We start from the raw sequence: 20,846 nt of genomic DNA on the forward strand, positions 1-20,846 counted from the left end.
TGAGTGACTGGTTAGAAACATTTCATTTCTGACCAATTTGCTTTTCCGGCCAGGCATGCAGGGCTGGAAGCAAGACTGGGAAACTGATGAGAATTCTTCTACAGGAACAGATCTGGAAAAAGTGGGAGAACATAATTGGGAAAAAGAAAAAAAAGCTAGATCACTGACACATTAATGGTTAGATATCTGTCTTGGGTGAGAGAGTGCCCACCTCCTACTTCTATGAAGAAAGTTTGAGAAAAATGACACCCTCTAAAAAACATAGTTGTCTCAAGGTACATAAAACTCACTAATATTTTCCTATCACCTTGGGCTTTTAAGGAAATCTTAAAATTTTATTGAGTTACATAGGAATCTAGTTTCACAAAGATGGAAAAAACCCACCGAAGTGTAGAACAAAAAGTGGAGTATTGTTTCATACCTCATTCTCCCCCTCTCACTTCAAACACTGAGCAAACCACCAGCCTCCTCAGAGGCAGGTTCATCAGTTTGGTGTTTGGGTTTATACGCTTACGGTTGTAGATACACATTGATAGTTTCTTAAATGTTTTATGTAACTGAGGTCAGTTTCTATCTGTTCTTTATCTTGCCTTCCCCACCCCCACCCCCACCCCCGCTTGAATCATGGCCATTCCTCCACATCATTCAATACAAGTAACTCTGTGTCCTGTTGGTAAATGGTTGCTTCCCCTGGTGCATTAAGTGGACACATTCCAATCCCACAAACCATCCAGTCTGCATAAACTGCCTGTTGATGTAACCATTCCATGGCTTAAAACAATAGCATTTGCTGTCTCACAGTTTCTCCATCAGGAATCCAGGCCCAGCTTAGCTGATGCTTCTGGCTCAAGTCTCTTGAGGTGGCAGTCAGGCTGGGGCTGCAGTCTCATCTGAAGGCTCCACTGGGGGAGGGCCCGCTTCCAAGCTCGTTCACATGCCTGGGGGCAGGATCTTTTTTTCACCTTTGCCTGGACACAGCGCCTCAGTTCCTTGCTTGCTCTTGACTGGAGGTCTCGCTTGGTTCCTCACCTTGCAGTCCTTTTCATAAGACAGACAAGGTGGAAGCCAGTTTTTTTTTTTTTTTTTTTTTTGTAACCCAATAGTGGAAGTGATAGCCTATCACTTTTGCTGTATTCTGTTCATTAGAACAGTTGCTAGGTCCAGCCCACACTGAGGCTGAGGACAATACAAAGATTATAATACTAGGAGGTGGGGGTCATGGGGGCTGTCTTTGAGGCTCTTTGCCACATTCTTCGCGGCAGCTGGATAGCTGTATAGTTTTCCACTATTATAAAAAGTGCCGCAGAGAATCAGCATGAACATGTATCTCTTCCCCTTCATTTGTATAGGCATTCCTTTTTTTTTTTTTTTGGCCACACCCAGGGGCGTGCAGGATCTTAATTCTCTGACCAGGGATCAAACCTGTGCCCCATGCAGTGGAAGCGAGCTTTATTAATCACTGGACAGCCAGGGGAGTTCCTATTCAGGAATTCCCATGTGATATATTTCCAAGTGGAGAATTTCCAAATTGAGGTGTATGCCGATTCTATTCTTATTTACTTCACTTATAAAAAATTCAACTTATTTTTTTGCATAATAAAGCCTCCTGTGGTTCACACTTTTAGAGGCCTCCAAATCAATCCAATGCATGGTCTCTCCCAGCCCTCTCTGGAGACTAGTTACCGATTTCTTGTGTGTTCTTTGGAGATCTGGACTAGCTGGTAGAAGCGAACAAAAATATATTCGTTTTCTGGCTCTTCTAGCCAGTGGCAGCTTGCTTTATATTGTTATAAGCAGCTTTATGGAGGTGTATGATTGAGTTTGGATATATGCATCCACTTGTGAAAGAATCATTACAAACAAGGTAGCGGGCATTCATCACCTCCAAAAGTTTTCTTGTGTCCCTTCAGTTTTCTGTGTATTATGTGTATGTGTGGTAAGGACACTTCAACAGATCTATCCTCTTAAATTTCAGTGCATGGTAGAGTGTCAGTAAGCACAGGCTCTTTGTTCTACAGAAGGTCTCTAAAACTTACTCTGCCTTGTTCTGTAGATTACTTTTTTTATATGAGAATCTTTTTTATCTTGCTGGTTATACCAGGACAAAAAGCCTTCTTTTTTTTTTTTAATGGACCATTTTTAAAGTGTTGAATTTGTTACAATACTGCTTCTGTTTTATGTTTTGGTTTTTTGGCTGTGAGGTATCTGGGATCTTATTAATAACTCCTAGACCAGGGATCAAACCTGCACCCGCTGTATTGTAAGCATGGGATCTTAACCTCTGGACCACCAGGGAAGTCTCTCATCCATTTGTATGGCTGCATAGTACTCCCCCCAGGAATGCCATCATTTTCCCAGTCGGTCTCTTATTGGCTATGTAGAATGTTTCTGGTCTTTTGGGGTGCCCATTTTAATTTTTTAGCGGGGTGCTCATTTTAAACTGCGACCGAACTGCCAAATTGCCTCCTCCAAAAATATAATGTGGTATGTCAGTGATTGTACCAACTCATTTCTTGCCAGTTCACCAGTGTGAATGATACTGCGTGGGAAGAGGCTGGGCAGAACACGGCCGTCTCAAGGCACCTTGCTTCTGAAGGCAAGGAGAAAGCCCTCTGGGCTTGGAGATGGGCGAGGTCCGGGTTTTTGCAATGTGGGAGTGTTCGGAACAGTGCCTGTTGAGGGGCAGCTGGTGGCTGTTGGTTTCCCTATCTGCAGAATGAGATGATAAGGTTGTCACTCTCATGGCCTAGTGTGTAAGGGTTCAGTGAACTCAGACGGGAAGTTCTTAGCAGTGTCTAAGACATTTATTATTATTATTGCTTTTTCAAGGATGATATGTTTTTTTTTTTTTTAATTTTATATTTTTGGCCGCACCGCACACAGCATGCAGGATCTTAGTTCCCCAACCAGGAGTTGAACCCACGCCCCCTGCAGCGTAAGCACAGAGTCTTAACCACATCAGGGAAGTTTCTCCAAGAATTATATATTTTTAAATTAAGTTTTACAGGCAGGCACCAGCTCTGACAACCAGGCAGCCTCCCAGTTTTCATACTGTGTCACATGCTTACATAAACTGCACCCATAAACCATAAAAAGTAATTTATCATTTCCAATTCTTTTTAAAAAGTGACAGGAGAACCTGAAGACACTTATTAAGCAAACTGAAGGCTAGACCTTCCTAGGTTTTTATGAGCTTTTCTGTTTAATCATTTACAGTTACTTTGCTTGCAACTCATCTGGCAACATTTTTTTAAAGCAACTCACTTTTATTCTTTCCAATTCAGGCAACACGCTTTGCATGCAAACAACTCTCTTGTATTAATATTTAATTCATTTGATAGGGTGAAGTTATTAACTGAGGCTTAACTGGCATAAACAAGTTTGGTAACAGACAGCTACTCCTCAGGAAATGTACCGCTTTAACAGATGGGAGCAGAACAGCTTAGTCATAATAATAGCCAGCTAGGCTGGGCAGATTTTACAGATACGATGAACCGTGTCTTACAAATTGGCAAATTTGATAAGCTAGATGGTTTCAGAGAGCTGTACTGTACTAATTACAGTAATTACTAATAGAATTTCACCCTGTGTTTTCATTTCTCATTCTGACATGTTGCCATTTTGCTCATGCTGGAGTGGATCCTGGCACACCTTTCTCCATGCTTATACAAAATCCTAGGAATTCACACCAACACATTGTCCTGATGGGATCTGAAGTATGGGAAGGCATCAACTAGGTGGAGAACAGAAAGAGCACAGAAGAGGTCAGTCTAGAGACAGCAGCAGGGGTCCCACCATGTGGGGCCTTAGAGGAAGAGTTTGTAATTAATTCTAAGGGCACTCGCAAGCCACTGGAGTCTTTTTTTTTTTTAATTTTTCTTTTATATTTTTATTTATTTTTGGCTGCGCTGGGTCTTCATTGCTTTGCGCGGGCTTTCTTTAGTTGCGGTGAGCTGGGGGCTCCTCTTGGTCGCAGCGCACAGGCTTCTCACTGCGGTGGCTTCTTGTCTCAGAACACAGGCTCCAGGTGTGGCCTTCAGCTGTTGCAGCGCGCAGACTCAGCAGTTGTGGTGCGCAGGCTTAGCTGTTCTGCAGCATTGTGAAATCTTGCCCGAATGGGGATCAAACCCGTGTCCCCTACATTGGCAGGTGGACTCTTATCCACTGTGCCACCAAGGAAGACTCATTGGAGTCTTCTGATGAGTGAAATGAAAGTCAAGGTGACAGGAGTTAGAAGGCTATTAACCATGCGAGAGACCACAATGGCCTGTACTAAGAATGATGAGAATTGAGGGTTTAGGGAGATTAAGGAGGAGAAAGGGCCTTCTGTCCCTGCAATTCTTCTTCCTACTGCCAGCAGTGGGGTCTCCTGACATAGTCAGGCCTCTAGAGGTAACTGTTGATATCTAGTTGGCTGTCTGGGTCCAGAGAGTAGTGATTCCCTATTTGGCCACAATCCAGGTCAGATTTGGGGCTCAAATATGACCTTACCTGGGGCTTCTCCTCCCATCTGATTGCTCCTCATAGATCTGAACTCTAAAAGGATGGAGTGTCCCAGCCTCTGTACACACACACATCCTCGTGATCTCATTCATTCTCATGAAACACTGAAGGCTCTCAAAGTTGTGTCTCCAGACCTCCCCCCATTTACACTGTTTAGTCAACACTGCAAATGTACCACGTAGAAACAGAAAATAGATTGAGGAGAAGGGGACTTCTGTCCCTACGATTCTCCTTCCTACTGCCAGGAGTGGGGTCTCTTGACATAGTCAGGCCTCTGGAGGTAACTGTTGATATCTAGCTGGCAGTCTGGGTCCAGAGAGTAGTGATTCCCTATTTGGCCACAATCCAGGTCAGATTTGGAGCTCCATCTCTGCCCACCCCACCCTGCTCCTCCCACAGTCATTTCCCTTTCACGAAATGACACCTCTGTACAAGCAAAACCCTTGAAATTACTTCACCCTCTCACTTTCACTCCCTGCACAAGTCCTTTGGGCTTCAGCTTGAAAATACATTGTGAAGGTGTGTACTTCCACTGTGGCCACACTCCCTGCGGTCTAAGTCACCTGTGACTCTCAGCTGGCTTATTGCCATAGTCTCCTATCTGCCCTCCTGTTCCACTAGCCCTTACCTCATATTCAATGCAGCAGCTGGAGGGATCTTTAAAAAAATAGATGTTACTGTTTCAAAAGGTTGCATATGGTAAGAATTCCAAATAGTCTACAAGAACAAACTGAATCTCCTTTCCATGTCTTTGACTCTTCCATCTGCTGTCTTCTCTCCTCAGAGGTGACTCTGGATCCAGCTTCTTTTGTAGACTTGTAGAGACATTGTGGGCATGACTCTATGCATTTGTGAATGATTTGTTTAAAATGTAAATGAGACTTTGTCCCTTCCTTGATAAAAAACCTTTTGATGGTTCCCCAGCAAAGTGAGACTAAAATCCAAATTCCATCGCGAGGCTATAGGGCGCTGCTTGCGGCACCTGGCCACTGTCTGCTTCCTCAGCTCTCCTTGACCCTCTCTGCTCCAGTCGTGCTCCACGCCTCCCCCACCATCTCCCACCCCCCCACCCCCGCTTTCCTTCTACTCTCAGGATTTGTGCCCTGGCTGGTCCCTCATCTTAGCACACTCTTGCAGCCTCTGTGGACTTGCAGGCTGCCTAAAGGTCACTTTCCTGACTTCTCACGGTCACCATCCTATCCCCCATAGAGTGCATTTGCTCTATTTGTAACACTTCACAAAATGCGATTATTTATTTTCTCCAGTGGGCCTGGTCTCTTTGTCACAATTGGTGCCCAGCACAGAACTGGAAATGGCACTAATAATAATGATTTTAAAAGGAGAAAAACCATCATTTAGGTCGTTACTGTGCCAAATACCGATCTAATACTTCATCAACTCTTTTGATTCTCATAGCCATTTTAGGGTTAGCTAGTATCCACATTTAAGAAACAAGGAAACTGAAGCAAGAAATGTTATACACAGCTACTAGCATGTGAATACGCAGTCCTTTAATCGCTGAGTGAATGAGCGAATCAATGAATGGCCCTGAGAGGCGAGTGGCAAGGAGAAGTAGAGGGAGGCGGGCGGAGCCTAGGTCGCGGGAGCCAATGGGCACGCAGCTGTGGGACCGCCGGCTCCGCCCAAGCCGCGCGGAGGCCGCTGGGAGTTGTGGTCCCTCGCCCGCCTGGCCACGTCACTGCCTTGAAACCCTAAGTCCTCTCCTGAGTTTCTGGAGCGATCCGTATTTCCGAACCTCTAGGCCGGTTCGCTTGCCTCCAGGCCTATTATTCCTTCCTTCCTCTCTTTCTGACGCGTCCCGACGTAGTCTCCCGGTTCCGTCGGCCTCCCGGCATGCCCCCCCCCCCAGGCCCGGAGCCCGCTTGGTATCACCCTCTACATTCATTCCCCGCCCCCCGCCCCGTCTCCCTTCGGTGTGGCCTCCCAGCCCCGCCCCCTGAGGTGGTTTCTTTCACGTCTTCTCAGCCCCTCCCCTTCGTGCGCGTGCGGCCCATTGTTCCGTCCAATTGCCGAGTTCCCCGCCCCACACACCCTTTCTCGGGCACCCCCGGCCCTGTTTGGTACGCCCCGGCCACGCCCCCTCGCGGACGCGGTTGGTACGCGCCGCGCGCCCCTGCTCGCCGCAGTGGTTTGGCCGCGGCGACCCCTCTCCGGAGGCGCGTCCCCTGCGCTTGGTACAGCCCGGCCCGTCTCCCCCGGAGCCGCGCGCCCGCGCCCCTCAGTCGGCGCAGCCCGCAGCCCCCCGTGAGGCCCGTGGCAGCCCCCCAGCCCGCTCGGCCCGCGCCCGCCATGGTCCGTCCGCGCCGCGCCCCGCACCGCTCCGGCGCTGGGGGCCCCCTCGGGGGTCGAGGCCGCCCCCTGCGGCCCCTCACGGCGCGCGCTGCCCGCTCGCGCTCCTGGCCGGCCAGCCCTCGAGGCCCGCAGCCGCCGCGGATCCGGGCTCGCTCGGCCCCTCCCATGGTGAGCCCCCCGCCCTTTTTCCAGAGCTTTCCACGGCCCCGCCCCCGCCGGCCCCTCCCCCGGGCTGGCGTCTTTGTCCCCAGCTCCCACCCCCTCGGGGGTTTCTCCGGTGACCCGAAGGGTGGTCCCACATTGGGACCCGCTTCCCCCGTGAAACCCCCCGGGTGGTACGCGCCGGGCTCTCCCCTTTGTTTCGCGTTCGGGATGGGGTGGCGGGGGTGGGGTACGGGGGCGGTAAGGGCTCAAATTACTGCTGACTCCGCGGCCTGATTTGAACGCTGGGTGGGGGGCGGGCGGACGGTCGGCGTGTACTGTTGTTTTTCCAATTGGAAAGTTGCTCTCTCTCCGCGCAGAGAAGCTGGAGATGGGGGAGGGGCGGGGGGAGATGGCGGCTAGGGGCCCCGTGTCTCGCACTCGGGCGCCCAGGTGTTGCCCTCGGGGGCGTTCTGCAGGGCGCCCGGGGCGTGTGCGCCGGGGGTTCGTTTGCGCGCTTGCCCAGGTGTGGGATGTCCCGCTGATCGCGGTAAGCCCAGATCTTAAACATAAACACAGCTTCGCAGGGACGCTGAGTTAGACACGCTTCCCCAGACCCACAACCTGTACATGCTTTTAAAAATTTTTCGTAAGGTTTTTGCGGGGCGGTAAATTCACACATCGCGACGTTTAAAAACACGCACAGCTAAACCGTGACACGTTTGTTCAGATGCGCCGCTTACCCTAACCTGGGGCTAATTAATAAATACCCTGCCTCACCGTTGTACGTGGCGGGGACCTGTGGCAGCTGCACACCAGCCTTAAGCAGGTTTTCTCGGTGTTAAGAGTCAGATGCCCGGCCTCTGAACACCTCTCTGCTCTTAACATCACCCTTCACTCCATTGCTTCCCTGGGGAGGCGGGTTTCTTAGCGTTCATGTCCGCCTGTGAACAAGCGTCTCCTGGGTCCTTAAACGTGCGTCTTAAGGCGTTCATCTCTTTTCTCAGTACTAAATAGGCTTCCTGCGCAGTGATTAGCAAAACACATGTGGGAGGCACAGCCAGGCTTTACACACACCTGTCCAGATGTGACAGTCCTTTTAGGATTGTATTTAGGTCTAGTTCTTAAACGTGACTCTCCACCTTGATGCTCATCCTGCGTTCGGTGAGACCTGGGCTTAAGCTTCCCTGATCTTCACACCGCCCCCCCCCCCAGATTAAAACGTGCTCAGTCTGATGGCTAGAAATACGGTAGAGTTTAAACAGGTGTCCCTGGTGCTCATATTACCCGGGTCCTTAAGTGCGTTTGTCTGGATCCCAGAGGCTTCTACAGTTGTGTGATCTAACTAGTTTCTTGGATGTTTTGGGCTCTGGCTGTGGTGCCTGCGCCCCAGGGCTCCGACAGTCTATCTCCATCTCAGGAACACACACCACCATGTTCTTAGAGCGGGAAGCTCTCTGCCTTTCTTCCTGATCTCACTGGATTGTCTGAATCCCAGAACCACCTGCCCACATGGAGAGCTCAGATTTCTTTGCCTTTTAAGCTCTTGCGAAATACAGTTTTTCCTGTCTCATATTCTGGGGCAGAAGACACCTGTGTGCATTATAGGAAATTTGGAAAAAATACTCATTAGTAGTAAGATGAAAAGTAATAACCACTTTTATTTTTTCTGACTGCCTGGAGGCACCTACTAGAGAAGTTTTCAAGAGTTTCCTGTTGACCGGCTGTCCTAAGCGCTCCCTTGTTTGTTTTGAGATGTTTTTGGTTGTGTGTGTGTGTGTGTGTGTGTAAGGTGACTGGATAGTGCCCCATGTGTAGGATGTGTCCTGCTTGGTTTTATTGCCGCAACATTCTGGTGTTTTGCACATGCTCTCAAGACACTGTGTTTGGGAGATCCTCCGTTTGTTGTCCGGCTCCCGGTTCCCAGAGGGTTCTGTTCTCTCTGCTTCCGGTCACTTCCTCCTGCCTCCCCAGGATCAGCCTGAAGTGGCTGCAGCCTGGGCTGTGTGAAGGAGGGCTGGAGCCCGCCTGGCGGGAGCCGGAGGGGAGCCTGGATTTTCTCTCTAGGGCCGCAGGAACCGTGGAAGAGAGTTCTGTGCTTGGGCGGGATGGGGCAAGCCGGTGTGCCAGCCAGCCAGAGCCCAGTCTGGCTGTGCATCATGGGCGTGTTCTGAGGCGGCTCCGGAGCCCCAGAGAGCTGCTTCTGAGTTGCATCTCAATAAAGGGACCCAAAATTGATGATCCTGGGAGGATGAGTGGGGCACATCTCTTGAAGGGGAGGGCATGGCAGGCCAGGGTAGAGCCTGGCCTGAGCAAAGGCTGAAGGGGAAGCAGCTGGTCGCTTTCAGGCACCAGTGTTGGGGACAGGCAGGCTCCGGCCAGAAAAGGACAGGGGGCGGGGGGACCACCCAGTCCGGGTCTAGGTTCTGGAAGGAAGGGTTTGGAGACTGCCTGGGGTGGTTTGCGCAGGGGGCCTGGGGTCTGGACGTTGGGGTGTTCCTTCTGGGGTGGGTGGAGAGCAGCTCCTCAATTGCCTCCCCCTCTTCCACAGCAAGGTGCTCGAGTCTTTGGGGCCCTGGGCCCCATTGGGCCCTCCTCGCCCGGACTCGCCCTCGGGGGCCTGGCTGTCAGCGAGCACCGGCTCAGCAACAAGCTGCTGGCCTGGAGTGGAGTCCTGGAGTGGCAGGAGGTGAGCACCTGTGGTCGGCACCTTGGGAGTCTGCGGGGTGGGGGCTGACCTGGGGGTCTTGCAGGTGGGGGGCCAGCCTGCACAGCGGGCGTGTCCAGAGACCCCTCTGCCCCCAACACAGAAGCGCAGACCCTACTCGGACTCCACCGCGAAGCTGAAGCGGGCCCTCCCCTGCCAGGCCTACGTGAACCAGGGCGAGAACCTGTGAGTGCAGGTGGGGTGCGAGGGCGGGCGGCAGAAGGGGTGCGCTCTGCTGACCCTCTCCTCCTGCAGGGAGACTGACCAGTGGCCGCAGAAGCTGATCATGCAACTGATCCCGCAGCAGCTGCTGGTGAGACCCCACCCTCACCCGCCCGCCCCCCGTGGCTGCGAGCACCTGCCCAGCCCTGACCCTGCTGCCCCCGTGTCGCCCCCAGACCACCCTGGGCCCCCTGTTCCGCAACTCCCAGCTGGCACAGTTCCACTTCACCAACAGAGACTGTGACTCCCTCAAGGGGCTCTGCCGGGTCATGGGCAACGGCTTCGTGAGTGGGGCAGGGGTGCTGGGGGGCGGGCAGGGACAGAGGCCCTGGGAACACTGTGGTGACCAAGCGGTAGGCAGAGCTCTGCCGGGACAGTCGAAGCAGGTGGCAAGGTCCTGGGAGACCTCCAGGGGCATCCCCGTCCCTGTGAACCGGGGTCTCACTGCTTAGAGGGGACAGCAGAGGAACCCAGCTCCCCGCCAGGCCGGGGCGGGCGCTGGGCACAGGAGCAAAGGGGGGGCCTGGCCAGCCCTCCAGGGAGCTGGGAGCTTGTTGGGGGTCACAGCCCCTGGCAGGGACCTGGAAGTGGGGCTGGCGGAAAAGAGCTGGAACAGGGAATAGTCAGGTTCCTCATCTGGGATATCCTGGGGGGAGGCCAGGGCGCTTGTGTAAAACTGAGGCAGTAGTCTGAGTGTAGTGAGTGCTCAGTAAACTGGAGCTGGTGAGGTTGTTGAATCAGGGTTCAGACACAGCTGGTGTGGGCCCGTTACCAGCAGCTGCCCAAAGGGAGCTGCCTGGAGGGCTCCACTCTGGGGTCTCTCCAGTCCTCAGTCCCCTTTGGGACAGACCGCCTCCCGGCTGTGGTCTTCAGGGGGCGCTGTGCGGTCTTCTTGGGGTTGTGACAGATGTGGGGTCTCTCTCCTGCCTGGTTACCCGTGTTCAGCACTGTTTGCTGAGAAAGCGCTTGCTCCACCCCGATGGGGATGGGGACGCTTGTGTGGCTCAGGTTCTCCTGTAGTCCCACCAAGGAGGCAGTAGCTTCTCATGCAACAAGCGTTTATGTGGCACTTGCTGTGTGCACTGTTATGCCATCGTACAGATGGGGAAACTGAGGTGCAGAGGTGACTTGCCTTGGGTCAAAGCTAGGAGGAAGCAGAGCTGGGTCTGCTTGCAGGCTCTGGTCTGGCATCTCCCCCAGGTGTGGTGGCCTCTGCTGGGCCCGGGCTCCCAGGACAGGGCTGGTCTGGGGTGGGGGGCGGGGCGTGGGAGATGGAGCCCTCTCAGGACCCTCCCCCCTCCCCGTGGGGCCTGTCCTGACCCCAGATTCATGGTGGGGGGGACACCGAGGTGCAGGTCCATAGGTGCTCAGGATGGCGGCCCCGGGTCACTTGGGCGGTTTCTGTCTCTTGATGCCCTCCCCTCCCGCAGGCGGGCTGCATGCTCTTCCCGCACATCTCTCCGTGCGAGGTGCGCGTGCTCATGCTCCTCTACTCGTCCAAGAAGAAGATCTTCATGGGCCTCATCCCCTACGACCAGAGCGGCTTCGTCAACGCCATCCGGCAGGTCATCACCACCCGGAAACAGGTGTGCCCCGGGGCTGCCGCTCGCAGGGCCCGTGGGGCGCGGGGAGCTGGATGGGCTCGCGGGCACAGCAGTCTGGCGGAGTGGGGTGTGTGCACGCCGTGGCTCACACCTCACCAGCGGTTCACAGCGTCCGCTTCACCCAGAAGTGTCCCAGCCGAGGGCACGGGGGTTGCAGGGTTGGCCCAGTGCTGGGGCGTCCTCCAGGCCTGTGGGCAGCCTGGCAACAGAAGCCCGGTAGGGGTCCGAGGCGGGGCTGGGCCCTGGGGCAGCCTCCAGGTTCCCAGGCTCCTTCCTTAGGGAGCCCGGGGTACAAGCCCACCTGTCTCCTCCCACAGGCAGTGGGACCCGGCGGCGTGGCGGGCCCCGTCCAGATCGTCAACAACAAGTTCCTGGCATGGAGCGGAGTCATGGAGTGGCAGGAGGTGAGGCCGGGGGACCTTGGGACCAATGCTTCGTCCCTGACCCAGGGCACTTCCCACTCCTGACCTCTTCCCGTCTTTCCTCCCAAAAGCCCAGGCCTGAGCCCCACAGCCGGTCTAAGCGGTGGCTGCCCTCTCACATCTACGTGAACCAAGGGGAGATCCTGTGAGTGGCGGGTGGCGGTCAGGGGTCGGGGCTGGCGGACATGGGCGGGGCTGGCGGGAGCCCCCCTCCTGACCCGCGGGTGCGTCTCCACAGGAGGACGGAGCAGTGGCCTCGGAAGCTGTACATGCAGCTCATCCCGCAGCAGCTCCTGGTGAGCGGGGAAGGGTGCCGCGTCCACCCCCGGGGTGGGGGCGGGCAGAGGGCGCTGCCTGCTCCACGCGTGGAGGAGGGTGGGGTGCTACAGGCCTGCTTCGGCGGGTCCCAGCCGGGGCGATGTGCGGGGTCGTGGGGTGGCCGCCGGCTGGGGGCCTCATGGAGCCGCCCCCGGGCCCCGCAGACCACGCTGGTGCCGCTCTTCCGGAACTCCCGCCTGGTGCAGTTCCACTTCACCAAGGACCTGGAGACGCTGAAGAGCCTGTGCCGGATCATGGACAACGGCTTTGTGAGTGGGGCGGGGTGCGCGCAGGGCTGACGACCCCCAGACAGCGGCTCGGTGTGCAGAAACTGAGAGGAGACGGAATGAAAGTTCCCCCCAACCGGCCGTGGGAAGCGTGCAGTGCTCTGGGCCTGGACAGGACTTGTCCTGACCCGGGGTCACAGATGGGGAAACTGAGGCTCAGAGGCCGTGCCCGCACGTGCTGGGCCTCTGGGGCCTGCTGCGCTGTCTGGGTTCCCCCCTGCTCCCAGGTCCTTACCTGCCCCATGTCCTCTCCCTTCCCTGGGACGGGGTCTGTCTGCCTCCAGTTTGGGCTCTTAAAGCCCTGGCGCTCATCTGCTGCGCGTCTCAATTGGTCTCTCTGCTCTGCAGGCCTCAGTCTCTCCATCTACGAAGTGAGGGCGTCGGGCTTCTGGGCTCCTGAAGCCACAGCTGTCCGTGTCCAGTTTTGGGTGTTTGCTTTACTGGTCCCGGCTGTCCCCAGCTCAGCTTAGCATTTATTTTAAATCAGCTGAAGGTGTCATAGCTGTGCGTTCGTGCTTTTGAGGGACTAGCTGTATATGCTTTCTGTTGTAAAGAGTTTAAAGCAGAGTTCCCTCAGGGAGACCCCGCAGCCTCTCAGCTCTGGTGGGTGCTGGGAGGGCCGGCCCCCGTGGTGGCACACAGCCCTTTCTGGGGGCCTCAGGCTCTCAGCCAGGGAGACAGGGTTGGTGACCCCGGGCCTGCAGAGGGCGAGGATCTGGCGAGGGGTCAGGAGGCGCTTGGTGCCTGTGGGTGCTGTGCTGCCGAGCCACGTGGTGCGTCACCCACTGCCCAGCCTCCCTGCCCCCTGCTGCCTGTAGGGCTTCCCGGTTGGAGGTGGCCCTGGGGCCCCGCTGGCTGGCTGCTAGCACGGGGTGGCTCCTGTGCGGTGCTGTCCGTCACAGCTGTGGCTGGTCCTGGGCGCTTACCCGGCTGGCGTTGGGGTCACAGGATCACCGGAGTGTGCTGGGCGGGCCCTCGGGGAGGCATTTCTGGCTTCTGTCTCGGGTCCCCTCATGGGAGTGGTGACAGGGCTGGGGACGGCCCGGAGTGCTCCGTGCTCTGGCCGCGGAGCGCGCAGAGGACCGGCGTGACCGCTCTGCACCGCCAGGCCGGCTGCGTGCACTTCTCCTACAAGGCCGCCTGCGAGGTCCGCGTCCTCATGCTTCTGTACTCCTCGGAGAAGAAGATCTTCATCGGCCTCATCCCGCACGACCAGGGCAACTTCGTCAACGGCATCCGGCGCGTCATTGCCAACCAGCAGCAGGTGCTGCAGCGGAACCTGGAGCAGGAGCAGCAGCAGCGAGGGGTGAGGGCCCCCCGCGCCCCTTCTGATGCCCCTTCGCCCCACCCCCTGCCCTGCCCTGCCGCTGACTCCTCCCTGCTGTCCTTCCCCACAGATGGGGGGGTAGTGGGCCCCCCCGGGGCCGGGCCTCTCCAGGAGTCACAGATGAGGCCCCTGCGAAGACTGGTGAGCGGCAGCGGGCCGGGGGCAGGAGGGCCCCATGGACACACCTGCGGTTGGGAGGTGGTGTGACCCTGGCCTCTAGGAGACCCGAGAGGGAGAGGCCCGCCTGCCCCCCTGAGCCCCCAGAGGCTTCCAGCCTGGGGCAGGGTCAGGCCCTTCCTTGGACCCTGGAGCCTCAGGGTCAGGGCCGCAGGGTGTGGGGGCCCCCCACCCAGTCCCGCTTTCTCGCCCCCCCCCCCCCCCCAGGTCAGATGCTTCTGAGCAGGGGCCCCTGGGGACTGCGCCCGCCCTGCGAGATGGAGGACAGTGTCCTGCGATCTCTCCAAGGACAGCCCCCCCTGTACGTTTCCCCAATAAAGTCTTTTAAAAGCCTTCTGGCCATTTGGCTCTGTTTAGACCCCCGGCTTCGGAGAGGCTGGCCCCTCTCACCGGAGCCGGGAGAGGATGCCACCACGCACGGAGCTGCCCGCTGCTCCAAGTCTTCGGGGTTTCTCCTGCAGCTGCTCCAGGCTGCCCTCCCTGCCCTGTGGCTTCCAAGGACCTCCCTTGGCTGGAAGCAGATACAAGGCAGGGCCAGGCAGGTTCCAACTGCCACCACCGTAAACCTCCGCAGCCCACGAGAGGCAGGGGCTCCCAGGGGGGCAGTCCCCCCAGTAGTGCCTTCCTGGGACCCTGGGCCCAGCAGGTCTGTGCTACTGGCCTAGCTGGGTGATCCACCCTTCTCCCCAGCAAAATGCTGGCCAAGCGTTAGGGGAAAAAAATCAGCATTTATTGTGGGGAGGGGCGAGGGCCGGAGGGCGCAGGGTGGCTCAGCCTTCTGAGAACTGGCGGTATAGCCGCTCAAGCTGCGGCGCCACGTGCAGCCGAAACGGGATCTCCAGGACAGCCGCGAAGCCTTCGGCCAGCGTGGGGGCCTCGAACTGCTTCCTGGCGGCAGAGGTTGCGGGCTGGAGGCGAGGCCCAACCTTGGGGCTCAACCCGATGTCCCCCCACCTCACCCTGCGGCCCTCACCTGTAGCCGTAAATGACAACATCAGACACGGGCACGTGGGAGGAGTCCGTCATCTCCCGGAACTGCGGGGGCAGAGGTTGGCTGGTGAGGCCAGGGCTGGGGGTGGGGGGTACGGCGGGGGGCAGCTCGGGCCGCTCGCTCACCCGGTTGTTGTGGCGCGCCTGCTCCACGGTGGCACTGAAGAGGAAGCAGCGGCAGGGCACACCCGCATCCCGGGCGCACTTGATGTACCTGGGGGAGGGGAGGGGAGGGGAGGGCGGGGGGCTGGTAAAGGGCCTGGGGCCGCTCTGCAGGGGCCTTCCCTGGGACCCTGGTACCTGGCCCGGCTCTGCACGTCGGGGTTTGTGTTGTCGATCACGACCGGTTTCCTTTGCTTCAGGGCCGCCTCACATGCAGTCACACAGCGCTGCCACGAGCCCAGAGTGTCCTGGAGACCCAGAAAGTGATCAGGGATGGGGCCTGGGAGACCCAGGGGGACAGGGATCCAGAACCGGCGGGGGGACACAGAGGCAGAGTGACGGAGTCGGGGGAGAGTCTGAAAGGACAGCGGTCCAGGGAGCAGAGACCAAGAGGACAGTTCCTGCAGGGTTAGGGGCACTGAAGACCAAGTCCTACCCTGTTCACGTGGACGTATCCAGCTGACACGAGATGCTCCCGGAGGAAGGTGGACTTCCCGGCTGTGAAGGGCGCAGGGTTAGTGGGACTTGAGGAGTCAGAGAGGGGCTGGGGCTTCTGGGTCAGGGAGTCTCACCCCCAGGAAATCCCACGGCGATGACCACCTCTGGGTCTGAGCTTAAGAGGGAGCTGGACTCGGGGAGGTAGAGAGGCCCAGAGCGGGTGACGCTCCTCTGGGAGGGCAGACAAGATAAGAGACGGCACCCCATCCCTGTGCGCCCCCCACCCTCCCCCCCTCACCGCCCTGCAGGCCTCACTGGGTCAAAGGCTGGGAGCTCGAAGCGGGCCGCAGGCCACTTGAGAAAGAACTCCTCTGGTGTGGTGAAGGGCAGGCCCAGGTTCAGGGCGAACTGCGGGCAAGAGCGCAAGTCAGCTGGGGGGGGCGGCGGGAGGGGTGGGGGCAGGCTCCTGGAGGTGGGACGAGGTGGGGCACTCACCAGGCGGTCTGCACAGGAGAAGTCTTTCTTCTTGCGCCCAGGGGCCCAGTTGGCTGGGCGTCCCGCTGCGTCTGGAACAGAGCCTGGTCTCCACCAGCATCCTTGGGGGCACCCCTGCCCCCCGCATCAGCGCCCAGCACCCACCACCTCCTCCCCAGCCCCAGGCCCTTACCTCCCACAAAGATGCTGTCCCCAATGGAGATGGACACACCCTCGTTGGCCTGGGCAGGGACGGGGACACACGAGAGGCAGTAAGGAACTCACGCCCACATCTGTCGCACTAACGGGTCCCATCAGGAGGTTTGCTCTGTCGGGTCTAGCCTCTGAGACCTCCGCCACTTCTCACCCGCTTTGCCCGACCATCCTGGCCACCCGTCTGTTCCACAAGAGGCCGCCAGAGGGCGCCCGTCCCCACCTGGCGCGGCTCCGGACCCCACGCAGTCTGATGCCCCTCACCCGTTCAGCCGTAGCCACACAGGCCTCCTCCCTGCCCGAGAACACACCCAACTCCATCCACCTCAAAATCCTTGCACTTGCTGTTACTCGGCTCTTTCCTTAGATGACACACAGCTCCCTCACTCACGAGCTTTAAGCCTTTACTCAACCAATACCCAGCCTTACCCTCACTGTTTACACATCCATCAACACACTTGTCGTCCACGCCCTCCCTAGTCTGGGAGCACCCGGGCGGAGGCAGGTCTGTCTAGTCCACTAATATGTTCAGCTCAAGAAGCTTTGTTTGTTCTGAAGAACAAACCCATCAATGAATCCAAGAGTAATTTCTCTCTGGACCACTCTGGTTGTCCGAGTTTAAGACCACTTGCCTCACCTACCAGTATTAGGACATGATAGCAAAGAAACCAAGGCGGCCAGACCAGGCGGGGGGTAACAGGGAAGGTCATGGCGCAGAGACCTGGAGTGGGCAGGCGGGCAGGGAGCCCAGGGAGTCAGAGGCTCACCTGCTCCTGCAGGTGGTCCCACATGCCGCTCACCGGCTTCCGGTACAAGCCTGCGTGCGTGGCCACCAGCACCTGTGGGTCGGGCGGGAGTCAGACGCGGTCCTTGACTCTGCTCAGACACCCAGAGGAGCCCTTCAAGGGCACCTGAGTCCCAAGGACACTACACCAACACTCACCAAAGCGAGCGTCACTTACAACGCGTCTGTCAGCATAACCACCCCCGGGGCCCCCACCCCATCTCCAGCTGGCTCACCATGTCACACCTTCTCCCCGGGTCTCTGTTTCCTCCTCTCCGGCCCACCGCACTATCTCTGGCCCCTGTCTCAGCCTCTCTGACCCCCACATAGCCCTTCAGCCTCCCAAGCAGCCATACCTGAAAGGGGACCCCCAGCTTCTCCACCACAGCCTCCACCTTGGCTTTGAACTCCTCCGCGCGCAGCTTTCCACGCCCGATGCCCATCTGGTTGGTGAAGATCACCAGCTGTGAAGGAGATGGGGTGTCACCAGGGCCCCTCCTCATCAGGCCCGGGCCCACCTTGTGAATCGGGGCACACACCTTGTAACCCTCGGTGGCCAGTTCCCGGAGCTTCCGTGGAATCTCCAGGTACAAGATCCTAGGGCGGGCGAGGAAGTGCAAGGTGACCTGGGGCCCGGATGCACCTCACCACCCCCTCCTCCTGCCTCCAGTCACCTCCAGTCACTGGGGCCAGTGGGAAAGACCTTCCCAGAACGGGTGGTGATGAGGGTCCCGTCCAGATCGAAAGCAGCCACCTGGCGTCACCCAGAAAAGAGGAAGAGCAGCACTGTTACACCTCTGGTCCACCTCGCTCGCAGGCTGGTTCGCGTCAATTCTGCAAGCTGGGACTGTGACCGCCCGCCCCTTAAAGATGGAGAAACCTAGTCACAGCGGGCCTGCCCGTCTTAGGTAAGGACAAGGCCGCCACCTGGACAGCAGAGAGTGAAATCTCCCCTTTCACCTCCCATTCCTCCCGAGACCCTCAGTATTTCAATCTTTAAAATGGGTTTCGTATCCGACCCAGCCTCCTTCCATGGCTTATTTTCACTTCGGAGGGCTAATTACCATGAAAATCCAAACAAGAAGTTTTGTTTGGGTGTTAACTGGACTGTGCCACGAGCTCCCTCAGTCTTCAGTTTGGGCCTCACCTTGCCCCGGGGCTTCACATCAGGTGCTGTGAACACCAGCAGTTTCTCGAAGGTCTCCCAGCCAGGGGATGACTTCCTCATCCGCTTTTTCTGCTGCTCCACATTTTCCTCCTCTCCCTCTCGGGTCCCAGGAGGGGTGCCTGGTGGAGTGTCTGGCTGGGATTCTGGAGTGCGGGCTTCTTCCCAGCGCAGGGTCAGCGGGTGGAGGCCATTGACCAAATACAGCGTGTCCCCCACCCCCAGAGAGCCCTTCAAACCCGGTCTCAGCTCCTGGGTCCCGGCAGTTGAGGGGTTAATTCCCAGCTGTAGAGAGAGGCGGTAACTGGAGCTGGTCCCACCCCCGGCAACCTCCTCCAATCAAATAACCCGGGAAAGGACTCGCCCTTCTCCACCAGCTAATCAAACCCTTGAGCCCCGCTGGTGTACCGCCAATCAGGCTCTGTAAGATTAGCAGCCTCCAGTCTTACCAATTTAAATGCGGATGGATGTTTACCCGATGGCAGCGGGCCACACCTGTTCCCCTCCCAGAGTCCGGTTTTCCCAAGTGGGCCCGTTCCCCGCCGGGTGGCGATTCTCCATCCCCTGCACCCCCACCCCCAGGCCCGCTGCCTCTAGTTAAGGAATCGGTACCTGTTTCACTGCCACCGTCCGAGCCTCAGGGTCAGCGACCAGCTCCACTGAAGATGGAAGGGGTGGAGTCAGGACCTGAATCCTCGAGTGACTGCTTCCCTCCTTACTGGGGAGCACGCCCCGCTTCAAACCACAGGATGGGGCCATAGCACCCATTCGGCAGGAGGAAGCAGTTTATTTTCTAAGTAGGATTGGCTCGCTCCTTGACATGCAGTAGCCAGATAAAGGCCTTACAATTACCTGGGACACTAGTCCTCGCCTAGGGACACGGCAGGTATTTTTCTGTGTGGATATGGCTTCTCCTTGACAACGCAGGACTTTGACAAGGTGCAGATTCCGGGCTTGGCCCGCTACCACCCATCTGTGCTTAGCAATATGCACTTTTCTCCACAGAACCGGCTCTCTGCTTAACAAGGGTCGTGGCCTCATTCAAGTCTTCGCGGTAGCTTGTGAGTATCCTTCTCTGCCCAGTGACAAGTGTCTCGGGATGGGCTCCATCCGCTCCCGTCCAAGGTGTCTGGCTAAACCCAGGTCAGGCATACCCTTTTTTCTTTCTGTGCTCTCCACAGGGGGCACCTACCAACTTCGGGACTGGCCGTACCACGCAGTTCCGCATGGTGGCCAAGCATATCCCCTCCTGTCTATCTTTCCAATTGCCTGTGTTCCCGCTCGTTAAGCACGCCACACCACCCGGTCCAGCTCAGGCCCCGCCCCGCCTACCCTGGTTTCGGGAGCACTTCCGGTCGGTAACCTGCGTCAAGGGTCCCCGGCCCAGAATCAGAGCTTGCCCGTCTGGGGGCAGGAGGATGGGAGGAGCTCCCCCAGCGGGGCTCTCCAGCCACAGGCGACCCTGGGCCTCCAGCCTGGCCATTCTGGGAGTCGGCCTAAGGGGAAATAGAGAAACAGGTTTGAGTGGCAGCCCGCAGTTGCTACAGGAAGTCCCGCCTCCTTCCGCCCTCTCCACTAGGAATTCCCTTCTTCCGCTAAAGGTTCCGGAAGTCCCACCCACTCGTCGGCCTCAGGAATAGCTCGGTTTCCCAGGCGACGACGCCCCACTCTACCTCCTGGAGCTTGGACCCCAGCTTTCCAGGGCAAAGGCCGAAAAACTCGCGCTCTCGCCTCGGCCCCACGCTCACCCCTGCCCACCGCTTGGCTCATTCGCCACTTCCGACCGGGGAGCTCTTGCCGGAGGCGCTGTGCCGGCGACTCGGCTGGCTGCTGTCTCTCCGCCCACGGAAATGACTCTGCCTACCAAAGTGGGCGGGGCATTGGCGCCGCTGCGGCGTAAGCCCCGCCCCCTCAGGCCCAGGGACCCTACGGTGTCTCTGCATCTCTGACCTTCATCTCCCCTGCTGCAGTATGAGACTCAGGCCAGTAGGGGGCAGTGGATTCCATGCTCACAGATTTTCCTCTTTCCGCGTTAAGTCTTTCATTTCTTTCGAAGGAGATAGTTACAGCAGGAGGAATTTCTCTTTAAGGTTATTGTCAGTTGACGAAACCTTGCCGGGACAGCAGCCCTACCCTGCAGTGCTGCAGTTTTCTCATCTACAGTGTGAGGATAATCGTTTTCACTTTGTGGGGTTACAAAGAAGATTAAGTTAGTACATGTAAATAACTTGTAAAGGCGTCTAGGTAATAGTTTACCCTGTTGAAGTCTTGTCTGTTGTTAGCATTCCATCGGTGGTGATCTGATGAGAGAAGGGGATTCCGCGTCTGCATCCTCAGACCAGAAGCCATTTGTTCTTTTACCTCCAGCTGTCTTACATTAGTCCGAAACCTCCCGGCCTCAGCTGGGGGTTCCTGGCTTTTCCTGGGCACTATGTGGGCTCAGGAGACCGACTCAAAACTGTTATAATTCCGAAACTTACAGCCCTGAAGATTGGGATTCCACGATTACACAGGAATGGAATCCTTTCTTCCACCCTGTGTATCTACCTTTTCTTGTTTGTAAAGTGGGGACGAATCCAATTCCCAACTTTGCATTGAG

The 20,846-nt window shown here is 57.1% G+C and overlaps 2 protein-coding genes across 3 annotated transcripts; one reads left to right on the plus strand and one right to left on the minus strand.

Annotated features, from left to right (window-relative positions):
• Window positions 1-6,588: 6,588 nt before the first annotated feature.
• PTOV1 (PTOV1 extended AT-hook containing adaptor protein) lies at window positions 6,589-14,354 on the plus strand. Its single transcript, XM_043899870.1, has 13 exons — window positions 6,589-6,984; window positions 9,509-9,646; window positions 9,768-9,850; window positions 9,920-9,977; window positions 10,063-10,170; window positions 11,317-11,472; window positions 11,808-11,894; window positions 11,984-12,057; window positions 12,151-12,208; window positions 12,395-12,499; window positions 13,626-13,823; window positions 13,915-13,985; window positions 14,229-14,354. The coding sequence occupies exons 1-12, from the start codon at window positions 6,814-6,816 to the stop codon at window positions 13,924-13,926; spliced, it is 1,248 nt and encodes a 415-aa protein (XP_043755805.1). The 5' UTR covers window positions 6,589-6,813; the 3' UTR covers window positions 13,927-13,985; window positions 14,229-14,354.
• A 375-nt stretch (window positions 14,355-14,729) lies between these two features.
• LOC122692351 (polynucleotide kinase 3'-phosphatase) lies at window positions 14,730-20,131 on the minus strand. Of its 2 annotated transcripts, none has more exons than XM_043899868.1 (17): window positions 19,996-20,131; window positions 19,580-19,743; window positions 18,860-18,906; window positions 18,230-18,532; window positions 17,757-17,836; window positions 17,622-17,679; window positions 17,439-17,546; window positions 17,066-17,137; window positions 16,279-16,327; window positions 16,107-16,177; window positions 15,927-16,019; window positions 15,746-15,842; window positions 15,610-15,671; window positions 15,312-15,421; window positions 15,138-15,225; window positions 14,995-15,056; window positions 14,730-14,909 (listed from the first exon to the last, which is right to left on the minus strand). In XM_043899868.1, exons 2-17 carry the CDS (start codon window positions 19,728-19,730, stop codon window positions 14,792-14,794), a joined length of 1,569 nt encoding a protein of 522 aa, XP_043755803.1. In that variant the 5' UTR covers window positions 19,731-19,743; window positions 19,996-20,131; the 3' UTR covers window positions 14,730-14,791. The 2 variants fall into 2 exon arrangements, with proteins under 2 accessions (XP_043755803.1, XP_043755804.1); XM_043899869.1 differs by having other exon boundaries at window positions 19,921-20,077.
• Between the last annotated feature and the right edge of the window lie 715 nt (window positions 20,132-20,846).

This window comes from Cervus elaphus, chromosome 4 (assembly GCF_910594005.1).
Source record: "Cervus elaphus chromosome 4, mCerEla1.1, whole genome shotgun sequence".
NCBI classification, from domain to species: Eukaryota; Metazoa; Chordata; class Mammalia; order Artiodactyla; family Cervidae; genus Cervus; species Cervus elaphus.

What these genes read in the sequence shown, in the direction of transcription:
- PTOV1 (XM_043899870.1), top strand. Translation starts at nt 6,814, where the DNA reads ATGGTCCGTCCGCGCCGCGCCCCGCACCGCTCCGGCGCTGGGGGCCCC. An exon ending in GAGTCCTGGAGTGGCAGGAG is followed by an intron (nt 9,647 to 9,767) that starts GTGAGCACCTGT and finishes CCCCCAACACAG; the next exon opens with AAGCGCAGACCCTACTCGGA. An exon ending in GGATCATGGACAACGGCTTT is followed by an intron (nt 12,500 to 13,625) that starts GTGAGTGGGGCG and finishes CTGCACCGCCAG; the next exon opens with GCCGGCTGCGTGCACTTCTC.
- LOC122692351 (XM_043899868.1), bottom strand. Translation starts at nt 19,730, where the DNA reads ATGGCCAGGCTGGAGGCCCAGGGTCGCCTGTGGCTGGAGAGCCCCGCT. An exon ending in GGACGGTGGCAGTGAAACAG is followed by an intron (nt 18,533 to 18,859) that starts GTACCGATTCCT and finishes CTCTCTCTACAG; the next exon opens with CTGGGAATTAACCCCTCAAC. An exon ending in GGGACCACCTGCAGGAGCAG is followed by an intron (nt 16,328 to 17,065) that starts GTGAGCCTCTGA and finishes GTCCCTGCCCAG; the next exon opens with GCCAACGAGGGTGTGTCCAT.